The 12,597-nt window shown below is 33.6% G+C and overlaps 1 protein-coding gene across 22 annotated transcripts in view; it reads left to right on the top strand.

Annotated features, from left to right (window-relative positions):
• Window positions 1–12,597, top strand: part of LOC133520143 (alaserpin-like) — a 72,802-nt gene that overhangs the window by 17,957 nt on the left and 42,248 nt on the right. For 14 of the 22 annotated variants that reach the window (XM_061854496.1, XM_061854513.1, XM_061854499.1 and 11 more), the window contains exons 2-8: window positions 814–902; window positions 1,289–1,432; window positions 1,822–2,025; window positions 2,506–2,604; window positions 2,841–2,981; window positions 3,334–3,543; window positions 4,115–4,259. In XM_061854496.1, coding sequence (XP_061710480.1) covers window positions 814–902; window positions 1,289–1,432; window positions 1,822–2,025; window positions 2,506–2,604; window positions 2,841–2,981; window positions 3,334–3,543; window positions 4,115–4,259 — 1,032 coding nt within the window. Of the gene's footprint in view, window positions 1–813; window positions 903–1,288; window positions 1,433–1,821; window positions 2,026–2,505; window positions 2,605–2,840; window positions 2,982–3,333; window positions 3,544–4,114; window positions 4,260–5,892; window positions 6,151–9,312; window positions 9,435–11,473; window positions 11,596–12,343; window positions 12,463–12,597 lie in introns of those variants that run through there. The other 8 variants (XM_061854509.1, XM_061854508.1, XM_061854505.1 and 5 more) reach the window with 4 other exon arrangements.

Here is a 12,597-nt window from a genome sequence, read left to right on the forward strand (position 1 = left end):
ATGCCTGTGGAGGAGAGATTGTCCATTTTAATTATCTAGAAAACAATAAAGGTAGCATGAAGTATTTAAATGAAACAATTATTACAAAACCAAATTAAATTACATTAGTTCTTACATTATTTTTGTAGTTTATTTGTCTATTATAGTATTTTAAAGCTGTATTTTTTTATATGATTCGGAGTCCTTGGAGGAATGTGAAACTATGTTTTGCAAGCAAAAATAAGTGCAAAAATTTTGGACTTTTTTTAGTATTTGCAGTTTTATTATAAAACAATAAGTATTCGGTCAAAACTCGCTGTATAATGTTAAAAGTATGTACATTAAATTTGAAACAATTTAAGCTCATTTACAGTGCTGTATGTTATATAGTTCTTGAGATATGAGGCTTTAAAAAAAGGGTTTTTTTTTTCTTTTTAATATAATTTTTAGTTTTGCCTATATTTTAAATATTGCCTAAATTAAAAAATCAGCAAAATCCTTACTCATAGTAACTACCTAGGTACCTCTGATCCTGTATTATTGTCAAGCAGCCGGTGTGTGCATGTGTCACATGTTGGTTTTGTCATTAAAAACTATGCACTGCAAAACAGTGATAAGAATCACTTTGTTACATTTTTGTTTTAAGTGTTAAAAATTCTTGCATTGAATATTGATAGTGCCTTAGTTATAAATAAGTATGTTACTAGCATTGTGCCACTAGCTTCTTTATACTGAAGACATTTTTTTACATTTGCGTTTCTTTACAGCCCCTACTTACTTTCTTTAAAATTCTAGTGCTGTGTTTCTTGGTTTGACTTTACCTTCCTTTTGCAGTTGCAGCCGTCGTGGCCATGGCTTCAGCCACTGGTGAGGAGAAGATCCTCAATGATGGAAACAACGTGTTTACTGCCAACATGTTTTCGGTGAGTACTTAAAATTTATTATACATATACTCATTCACTTGTAAAGGGATATGCATTTTTTATGAGGGCAAAGATTCAAAACTGTCATCTATTATTTTAGATACTGTACAAAGACGTGGAAAAAAATGACTTAACCATCCAATTTAAATATATTCAGATATTTAAACTCATTACTACAGCAGCAGCACTACTACAGCAGCAGCAGCAGTACTATTTTAGTTGAAACGCGACGAGCAAAATATTAAACAGGAGTCTACTTTCAGACTTAATAAGGTTAAACCTTAAAATCCGTGCGATTTGCATGGCACACCATATCTTTTCTTCCCGTCTAATTTCTTGTCTTTACGCCACCTCTTAATGTAAGCAACCATTCTTTCTTTTCGCAGGAGGTGGTAAAAGAGCAGGCCGGCAAGAGCGTGGTGATGTCCGCCTTCTCTGTCCTGCAGCCGCTGGCTCAACTGGCCCTGGCCTCTGTCGGCGAGTCCCATGACGAGCTCCTCAGAGCCATCGGCCTTCCCAACGACAATGTGGTAACTACCCTCATATTTTACTTTACAGCCGACTTACCGAGGAATGCTCTTGGTTTGCAAGTTTTGAAATGACACTATGAAATGATTTCCAATTAGGTATTTAACATTATTTTATAATTCTTTGCACTTGCTACAAATCGAAAATTCATTCTTTTCTTAAGCCACAGACTTGACGCTAGCGGGCAGCGGGGCGCGGGCGATGAGCGGCCGAACAAGACCATTCATATATTGAGCTCGATCAAATGTATGAATAGCTTTGAACATTCGCTCGCTACTCCACTGCCTGATGACGTCCAACCCGCGGCCTAAGACTCTTCTCAATAAAATCAGTTCACTTCTTTTTTTCAGTTCACTTCTATCTTTTTAATTTTCAATTTCGTTGTTTTCAGACCAAAGCAGTGTTCCCCAAAGTGACCGCTCAACTTCGAGCAGTACAAGGAGTGAAACTGAACATGGCCAACAAAATATACATTCCCACAAACGCTCAAGTTAAGGAAGACTTTGCCGCACTCTCAAAGAGCGTCTTCGGTTCAGAATTCAAGAACATTGACTTTACGAAAAATGTGCCTGCTGCTCAGGAAATCAACTCATGGGTAAGAATGGATGACGTAATCCTCTTTTTCACTTTAACGCTTTCCCAGTTTCGTAAGACTATCTTGCAAGCGCTGATTTCTACGATAGGAGCTGCCTTTCTATCAAGAAAGTTCCAAGTAGGGCTGATTGGAACTAGTCTGGTTTCCTTACGATGTTTCCTATAGCTGAAAAGCAACGGGTAGTTATCAAATTCTAATTAAATACTCATTGGTTTTAGTTTGGGTTCGAACCCAAGAACTTTGGATTAGAATGCGCACGCCTTACCGCTTGGACAACAGCGCTCGGTGATATGATAAATTACTTTAGGACAATCATACAAATGCCAATGTGATGATCAGGGATGTCTTTGAAAGCGTAACATTATATACTTACATGAACCATATATTTATATAAGGATCCTTGATATGAAATAGTCCCTACTGAGTTATTTTCATCAATCGTCTCTTTTAATTTTTTCAATTAAAGTTGTCTTTGTTCAGGTGGAGGATCACACAAACCACAAAATCAAGGACTTGGTCGACCCGAACTCCCTGGGAGCTGATACTCGTGCGGTCCTCGTCAATGCTCTGTACTTCAAGGTAAGTTCTAGGTTTTATTATTATTATGCTCTAGTAAGATCGTTACTATAAAATCCACAATATATAAAAAATATGGAAGATTTTTAGTCCCCTAGTTTTCTTCGCCTTGGTGACTGAATTAGCAGACTTTATATCCGATTATTTTGTGTATGATGCATGATGGCTAACTTGATGTCACCAGCTTCTAAGTAGTGAAAAACTATAAAATTAGTTAATACATTTCATTAATCTTACAGGGTTCGTGGGAAAAAAAATTCAATGATAAGGCTACTACTGATCGTGACTTCCATGTAACTAAAGACAAGACAGTGAAAGTGCCGACGATGTACAAGAAAGACGAATTTAAATACGCCGAGAGCAAAGAGCTCGATGCTAAGGTAACTAATCATTTAAAATCTTTCTTACTTTTCATTGTACCTTGTATACGTTGCATTCCTATGCTGCGTATAAAAGCTTCCTTCTGTTATAAAAATTCCTGTTTTCTACGCGCATATTCTGTTTCAGGGGCTACATATTTCAGACTGATTGTTACTATAAGCAGTTGGAGATAATTAGAGCTTAAGTATAGTCAGGCCAGCTAATCGTGACCTTGAATAATAAAATTTGATATAGTTACTTTTAATTTCATAGCTTTTATTTTAATTGGTTGTGGTCTAGCGGTAACATTACATTTTAAAAAGACCAGACCTTAATTTTACTTCCGTGGGGCTTAAAAACTTTTTCTTTTAGCTCTTGGAACTGCCATATGAAGGAAAGGAGGCATCTTTCCTTATCGTCCTCCCCAACGAAATCGACGGTCTGCCAGCTTTGCAGGAGAAACTGAAGAACCCCACTGCCTTAGACAAAGCTGTTGCCGAGATGCGCGAGGTGGAAGTCAACGTCTACCTCCCTAAGTTCAAGATTGAAACTACTATCGACCTGAAGAAAGTTCTGCAAAAGGTAATTGAAAAAATGCTAATCAATATTATATTTTTTGTAAAGTGATCTACATTTTGGTCTCTTTTTACAAGCTTGTATTTAGTTTCACCTGTCCTGTTGTCTGTCTGTGTATCTGTCTGTAACCAACTCTCGCAAGTTAAATTTGGTATCCACTTCACGGTTTCCAATAAAGCTAAAAATGTGCATACATAATTATGTAAGTTGGATAAAAATGCGATTTTATGGTAATGCAATATCGAGCTAATTTGATGATGGAGACAGGTGGCCATTGGAACTCTGTGATAAAACAACGGAACTAATTGTGTTTGGGGTTGTTAGAATTACCTGGATGAGTATAAGTTGTCTGTGAAAGAAAAGTACAGTCACTTATAAAAGCTTGTATCAAAAATGATTTTTTTCCAAAAACTTATTTATATACAGTGACAGTGACCTCTTATGGTTTTCGTTATGAATGTTATTGTTAAAAGGTTCAAAGGTTACAAGAATTCAAAAATTTATAATTATTTAAATTCCCTTTCGTTTGGATTGTTAAATATTATTTATGTTAATTTATTTTTATATTCTTATTCAGATCGGCATTACCAGCCTTTTCGACGCCGCCAAGGCCAGATTGGACAATCTCTTGAAGAACGAAAGCGGTCTGTACGTCAGTGATGCCATCCAGAAGGCTTTCATTGAAGTCAACGAGGAGGGTGCCGAGGCAGCTGCAGCTAATGGTAAGTTTTTTAATTTATTTTGTGACGTCTGACACTCGGTATTTAACGTTTACATAGTAAAGGTAGTCAGTTTCACTAAAACGACTGTCTCACTGAAGTTTTAGTGAATCACATGCGTTCTTAATCTGTTCTGTTCTTGATTTAGTGAAACGAACTATTTTTTTGTTTTTCTGTCAAATTACTATATTTTTTTACAATGATCTTATAGTATGTGTGTGTGTGTGTGTTGTTTTAAGGATTTGTTGTTTGTTATATCTGATTACGGGATTTTTTCTTATTTCGATTCTAGCAGAGTGAGATCTCGGCTTTTATTTTTTTTTGTCAGAGCACGACTGGTTTTTACCATATTTAATTTTATAAAAAAGAAACTGGTTATATTGACAATCGCAGCCAGTTGTGTTGGGACTTCTCTATGACAACGGAGTATTATTTTTATTAATATTTACATATTAACGACTCCTCGATCAGCTGACTTATTCTCGTTACGTTTCAAAGCACCATCAAATTAAGACATAATTCGTGTCTGTCACTATACGTCTTTGGTCAAGAATTTCACCTTAATCTGATGTGTTTTATACGGATTTTGCGCCCTGATTGAAAACTAGTTGTTAAGTTTATTTTTAAATACATTGGTGAGTGTCGGGTGTGTGTTTGTCTAGATTTTTGGTGTTATTAACGTATCGGCCATTCCTACATTTTTGTGTTTGTTTTGTTAAAATTATACAATGAATATTAAGTGAGAACAAGAATATAAGAAGGTAAACTGTGCCAGTGGAAGCTTTTTGGTAGAGTTTCTTAAGTATAACTATATGATTTTACAATTTGTCAAAGTTTTGATGTTGTTATGATAAGACCTTGACATGACTCGCTGTGCATTTCGTGCCTATCGATCATAGTGAGCGATTATATCCATATCCAAACTTTAACTGATTTTTAAACCAGAATACCGGTCCTTGCCGTGTACATAACAAATTACTTATACAACCTATTAATTCATATCCAACTAATCGGATTAAAAGCTATAATTATCATAGTTTTATGTTTCAATGAAATATCAGTCTTTAAAGCTTTCCCACGTATTTTTCCATCATTTATATATCAATACTATTTATGTTACTTAAAAATAAACTAATAAACACGTTAATATAACGTAGTTATTAGTTTAATCTAAAATACAATTGAAAAAAAGTAATTTAATAAAATAAAAATATAATAATAAAAATTAAAATAATACATTTTTATTAATACATGAATAAGATTGTAAAATATTACTAACTTCAAAAAATCTACTTAATTTAAATAACATTAATTTTAAAGTAACATTAATTTTACATGCCTTACGTATCATTTTATTATACTTAAAATAAAGAGTCGCATCGTAAATTAGATCACAATAGTAAAATTATTTTTGTAAATTTTTTTTGGCGTAAGGGTTTTTTTCTACTTTCCATATTATTTTCTTTTTAAACCTCCCTCATAAAATATATATTTTTAATAAGCAATTGTATATATTAAAATCAAATAACATTCCAATAAATTTTAAATAACGAACAAAATAAATAAACTAATCCTTAAAATTATTGTGATTATTACTATGCATTTTGATAAAAATATTTTCTTTCTCTCCTTTCAGCATTCCAAGTTGTAAGCCGATCAGGCAAATTCTACTACGTTGAACCAAAAGAATTTAACGCAGACCATCCTTTCCTCTTCTTCTTAAATAGTCACTCAAACGAACTTTTCAACGGAGCTTATATTCATTAAATAAGCTAATTTATTTCTAGTGTTAATATGCATGTTAATTTTATACCACCTACCTCAATTACAAGTATTGCTTTATGACTGTATTTCCCTAATTTTATGTTTTTATTACAATGTTTTATGAAACATATATGAGATTTTTTTTTAAATTTTTCATCCTCAAATTTAAAACTAAATAATTAATCAAATGTTCCAATTACAATTATGTATGGTTTAGCACTAAACCTTGTGCTTGTGAAAAAATACATTTACATAAAATAATTATAAGATTATTAAATAAAAAATCCTTATTTACTTTAAACTATCACTATCACGGATCTAAATACTATTTTTTAAAGTTCAAAAGAAAAATTATATATTATTATTTTTTATTATAATAATTAAAAACCTATTTGATAGAATAATACATTATTTGGTGTACTCTTAAATTTGCAGCCATTTCTTTCTCCTAACTGTAAGAGCAAGCAATTTTTACAAGAAGAAGCTTAAGTAATTAGGTAGAAAATAAAATGGTGACATTATTAGAGTATACAATACAACACACTACAATTTTTCAATTTCATTTATAGTATATACAATTTGAAAATTAATTAAAACAGTTTAATAGTTTCTCTTTTATTTATTTTTATGCATTATGCGTTTTTTTATTATTAAACTATAATCGTTTGCAATAACCATATTTTTTCCTCCTTAATTTTAATGTCATCGCTGTTATTCATCGATATTTATAGACCTCAAAACAGTATTATAACCAATAATTAGTGCACTTATAATACTTTTACAGAGTTCACAATAATGCTCATTATGGCCAGAAAAACACATTCGTTTGTGGCAGACCATCCTTTCTGTTTCTGGCTCAACACTGGCTCCAACACGTTGTTCAATGGCGTCTTCCAATATTAAGTACAAAATCAAATTAAATCCTATATTCAATATTATTGTAGTGCATGTACATTCATTATGCTAAATTCTATATATTTTCATATTCATATTGAATCAAAATCAAAACCTGCACTGTCTGTTAACGATAAAATAAATAATTTCATAGAAAGTCTGCACTTATTACCTTATTAAAAATACGATTCAACATACATCCAAACACAAACGTGTACCGAAACAGGCATAGATGCTGAATGTATTTTTATAGTATTACAATTATTATAGCAATAATAATTGTAATCTTTATTATAAAAAAGTGTTACAAAAAATATAGGACAATAGGAACGTTAAATTACATTTTTTAATCAACTATAGTAACGCAAGCATAATTACGCCCATTATGTGTTGGCAGTTTTAACATAATTCATTATGTAATGGATTAGCAGCCGTGACTAAAATAAAGTTTTTTTTTACGTATCATATATTGTATTACAGAATTCGGAATACATTACGCGATGATGGTACAGGAATTCTTTTTTACGACAGACCGGCCGTTCGTATTCGTCCTTAAAGCCGGATCCAGCATTTTATTCAACGGCCTCTTCCTGTCCTAAGTACAAAATTATATATTGAAATATAATGCATGCACGAATGACGGGCACGAATGCTTCGAGCAACACCGGGAAGAGAGTCGGTATTCTGCCGAAGCACATGCCCAACTGGGCATAGCGCATTGCGTGTTGTGACTCGCCGTCGTTGTGATCGAGGTGTGCAAGATTTTTGTATTTGTGTCGTTATTACAGATTGGATTTTGTATGTAGTGAGTGAGAAGTGCGACTGTGTGCGCGTTTCCCGCCGCTAAAAATGGCAGAAAGATTCGTACGGTAAGATAACACTTGGGCTCCTCTCTTCTGACGTGTCGAAAGCCGGTGTATATTATACTCGAAACTGGAATTTATCTAAAAATATCATTGGTGGCAAACGTATAGATTCATTTGGAAATAACAAAAACATGAACTAGAGGATAAACTCTCTGGGTTGGAAGGTCAGATGGTAGTCGCTTTCGTAAAAACTAGTGCCTACGCCAAATCTTGGGATTAATAGTCAAGCGGTCCCTAGGCTCCCACGAGCCGTGAAAAAATGCCGTGACAACGCGATGAAGAAGGTCCTTTGTTTGAATATCGGGGTAATCATTTGTGATCAACACGAATATTTTTTCCTTGGTTATGGGTGTTTTCTATGAAAATGAAAATGAAAAATATTTATTTCCTTATGAAGTTTACAATTTGGCATAAGTGGTTGGAGCTTCCTTTTAGGTGAATGAACCTGTATCAGGATGTCCCGCTTCTTCATAACTTACGGTCTTTTTACTTACTTAGTAGTAGGGAAATATTGCATAAGTACATGAAAGTTTTATATTTTATTACATATAGGTATATAGGCTATTTGATTTGTGTTCTAGCCTAATTAATATATGAATATATGAGTGAATATACGAATGTATATATATATATATATGTGTGTGTGTGTGTGTGTGTGTGGATTAATGTATGTGTTCAGCCTATATATTATAATTATGTAAGTACCCACCTATTTCAGTCATATTACCTATTTCATTTGCTTATTGTATTGTATTATATTTATTGTTATTTCTTAACGGATTCTTTTCTTAAGGTACCTATGCAATAAATCGTAGGTATATTATATTTATATATGTGTATATCATCATCTAGTACCCACAAAAACCTGATTGAACACACTATAACAACATTAAATTACTTTTTTTATGTCATTTCATTATAGATCAGAAATACAATGATAAACCCTTTTTTCTAAAATTAAAATATTAATTTAGTTTTCAAATCGAAAGAAACAAAACAAAATGCAACATTGGTCCAATTTGAAAATTATTGTCTGTGTGATGTAGAAAATGCAATCTCGAACCAAGATCGGCAATTCGAGATCTCGAACGAAATTTGCATCGAGATTAGGTGTTTTGAGATCTCGACTGTCAGATTTGACACAGGGTATACTAGTACTAACTGTTTAGGGTACTTGCTGTTATATTTGCAAAATAAAACAGCAAATTAAATGACAAAGACAATTTAAGGGCAAAAATCATATAAATAATTCTGGATACGCTCCACCCGATTCAGCACAGAAAACGCCACAGCGCTCTTCTTATCGTCAGTTAAAGCCGCCTACTCAAATATATTACTCAAAACAAAGTAATTCATAAGCGTCAATCTTAAAAATTTCGTTCGAGATCTCGAATATATTAATCGAGATGTCGACCAAGATTGCAAACATTGAGATTTTCTTCTGACTCTCAGTTTCGAGATCTCGCAAGATCAAGATTGCATTCCCTAGAGGCTTTTATATTTATTATTTAAATAAATTTATTATATTACAGTGTTCACCGTAGATAGAATAATGATGATACCGGAAACATACTTGTTTATGGCAGACCGACCGTTCTTGTTCTTCCTAAACGTCGGCTCCAGCAAGTTATTCAACGGCTCCTTCCAGTCCTAAGTACACAATTATATACTAGCATATTTTGAATGCATGCGCGAATAGCTGGCTGGGCTGGATGTGCCGTCGAAAACTTTCCAAAATTGTAAAATTTCGGAAAATTCTCATATGGAAATCGAAACATTCCATTTCCAAAAAGATTCCTTTGTATCCTGTGAAATTTTACTGACATTTTCTACCTTTTTGGAAACTTTCCGCAACTTGCACATTTGTAGACTTGTGGTCTGCAAGTGCTTACGAGCTATTGGAATAGGTATAACCTAAACATGAAAAAATGGGTTCTATCTTGGTTTCATAAAAACTTCAGGATTTCATTATATTATTTATACAATTACTACGAAAACGGCGACTTTGTTCCGGTTGCGGTGGAAACTCTGGTGTTCTGAGCCGAAAACCTTTATTAAAAATCTGGGGCGGCGGTTAAGAGAGCGAGGTTTGGGTCCCCGTTCTGGCTCATACCTGGCCCAGCAAATATCATTGGCGGTACAGCGCGGTAAAGCGGCCAGTATTGTTGGAACTTTTGCGCCGGGTACGTGTCGTCTCGGGGATTAACCCTCCCCGTAGGTATTTTTAGGTTTTTGGACAAAGCTTGTTGCGGATTTTATGTTGTACCTACATTTATGACGAAGCCTGTGGCGAATTTTCACTTATGTCAATTGGACGAAGTTTGTTGCGGATTCTGTTTTGTATCTATGCTTTTGACGAAGCCTGCGCTGTGGATTTGGATGATGGTTATGGATTAAACAAATATATGTACCCTTTATTTCTAATTAAATAATAATGCTACGAAAACTGTTTCTTCATATCATCTCTTGTAAAACAATAATTCTGTTTTACCTATGAAAGCAATAAACATACCGATTACCTACTGACTGATTACTGAAGAAATAGGTACCAATACCAATGTATCAATATTAAAATTTACCCGCATGAATATTTTTATTAAGTGACAATATTAAGGCCCGGTTTACAATGTCCGAGTAAAGTATTGGATAGTTAACAATGTTAACATATAAATTAAATGCCAGATAAAACTACTTTCACTTGTTAAGGTATTTACTTACCTAATAGTTAAGCTTATTTGAAGGTTGTAAAATACCAAAGATGACTTTATTCGTCAGATAAGTGGCCAGTAACTTATTCAGAGCTGTACTTGGACATTGTGAAACGATGAAAAAATACTAAACTGACCTTACCTAAAACCTAGTTGCACAGCAACAAAAAACCAATTGCACATACAGCACTCTGATGAATTTTTTCAAGGACTTTTTTTTTAATGACGACTAGAAATAAAATATTTCGATTAATAACTATGAGCAGCTGAACGTGTGTTTCAGAAAAACTTCGTCGGATGCCAGACTTGTTCTTTGTTTGCCGTAACTGACACAGTGGCGTAGTTTAGGTACCTATTCATAGTTTCTACAGGATATCGAACTAAATTCAAGGATATTTTTATTGACGTATTTAAAATATTGTTTTTTTTCAGATTTCGATATTAACTTGACACCGCAAAGAACATATTCGTTTGAGGCAGACCAACCATTCTTAGTTTTTGTTATCGTTAGATATAGGATTATATTTAACTAACTAACTAGGCTAGAGTAGATTTTACAAATGGAAATCGCAAACGCAACTACGAGTATAATTCTCGCGGCGTAGGATGGTCCCTATGATAGTTTTTTTTTTATACTACGTCGGTGGCAAACAAGCATACGGCCTGCCTGATGGTAAGCAGTCTCCGTAGCCTATGTACACCTGCAACTCCAGAGAAGTTACATGCGCGTTGCCGACCCTAACCCCACCCCCCTCGTTGAGCTCTGTTTAGTTCCTTCAAGTCCCTTTTGGTTGGACTCAAAACAAAATATTGAGCAAATATGTTTTTACCGTATTTTTATTACTTAAATGGGCCATTTATAAACATGAGCTTAACAACCAAAAAATGTCTACAAACATTTTGCGTGACAGCAGCTTTTTATGAAAATGAACTGTTTCTAACATATGTTTAACCCATTTATTTATATGTATCTATTGTATTACAGTGTTCACCGTAGATAGAACAGTGATGATATCGGAAACATACTTGTTTATGGCAGACCGACCGTTCTTTTTCTTCCTTAACGTCGGCTCCAGCACTTTATTCAACGGCTCCTACCAATCCTAAGTACACAATTATATTGACATTTGTATGCATGCAGGGTGGCTGGCACGAACGCCTCTCAAAAATGTCATTGCAAGTACGCGTATCATGTTATTGGAGCATAAATATAACATGGAAAATGCTTTTAAACTTATTTCCTTTTAAAAATTCAGGTACTACTTGTAAAATTGGAAATATATATCTTGTAACTATTCAAAGAATAGTTTAAACGCTGTCTCCAGCACTTGGTATATGATATTTAAATATTTACTTTCACAGAAACTTTGTCGTCATGGTAAGACAATAATTATATTTCATAGAAACTTTGTCAGCATAGTATGACTTATATATTTCATAGAAACTTTGTCGTCATAGTAAGACAATATATTTCAGAGAAACTTTGTCGGCATAGTAAGACAATATATTTCATAGAAACTTTGTCGTCATAGTAAGACAAAATATTTCAAGGAAACTTTGTCAGCATAGTAAGACAATATATTTCAAAAAAACTTTATCAGCATCGTAAGACATTAGATTTCATAGAAACTTTGACTGATAGTAAGACAATATATCTCATGAAATATGTTGAAATATGTTGTCATAGTATGACAATATATTTCATAGAAACTTTGTCGTGATAGTAAGACAATATATTTAATAGAAACTTAGCATAGTAAAACGATATATTTAATAGCAATTTTGTCGTGATAGTAAGAAAAATATATTTTATGAACACAGTTTTGTGTTTATCCTAAGATGTATTGTATTACAGTGTTCGCAGTAAATTACTCGATGCCGGTACCAGCAACCTTGTTTATGGCCGACCGGCCATTCTTGTTCTTTCTTAACGTCGGCTCCACCACTTTATTCAACGGATCTTTCCAGTCTTAAGTACATAATTATTTATTGACACTATTATTGCATGTCCAAACCTTCAAGAAAAGAGCGTATCACATGGCATCATAAAGGCTGCCAACGCTCTTACTAGTTCTTGTGTTGCGGGCTTTCCATAGGCGACGGTAATTG

This window comes from Cydia pomonella, chromosome 7 (genome assembly GCF_033807575.1).
Source record: "Cydia pomonella isolate Wapato2018A chromosome 7, ilCydPomo1, whole genome shotgun sequence".
Lineage (NCBI taxonomy): Eukaryota > Metazoa > Arthropoda > Insecta > Lepidoptera > Tortricidae > Cydia > Cydia pomonella.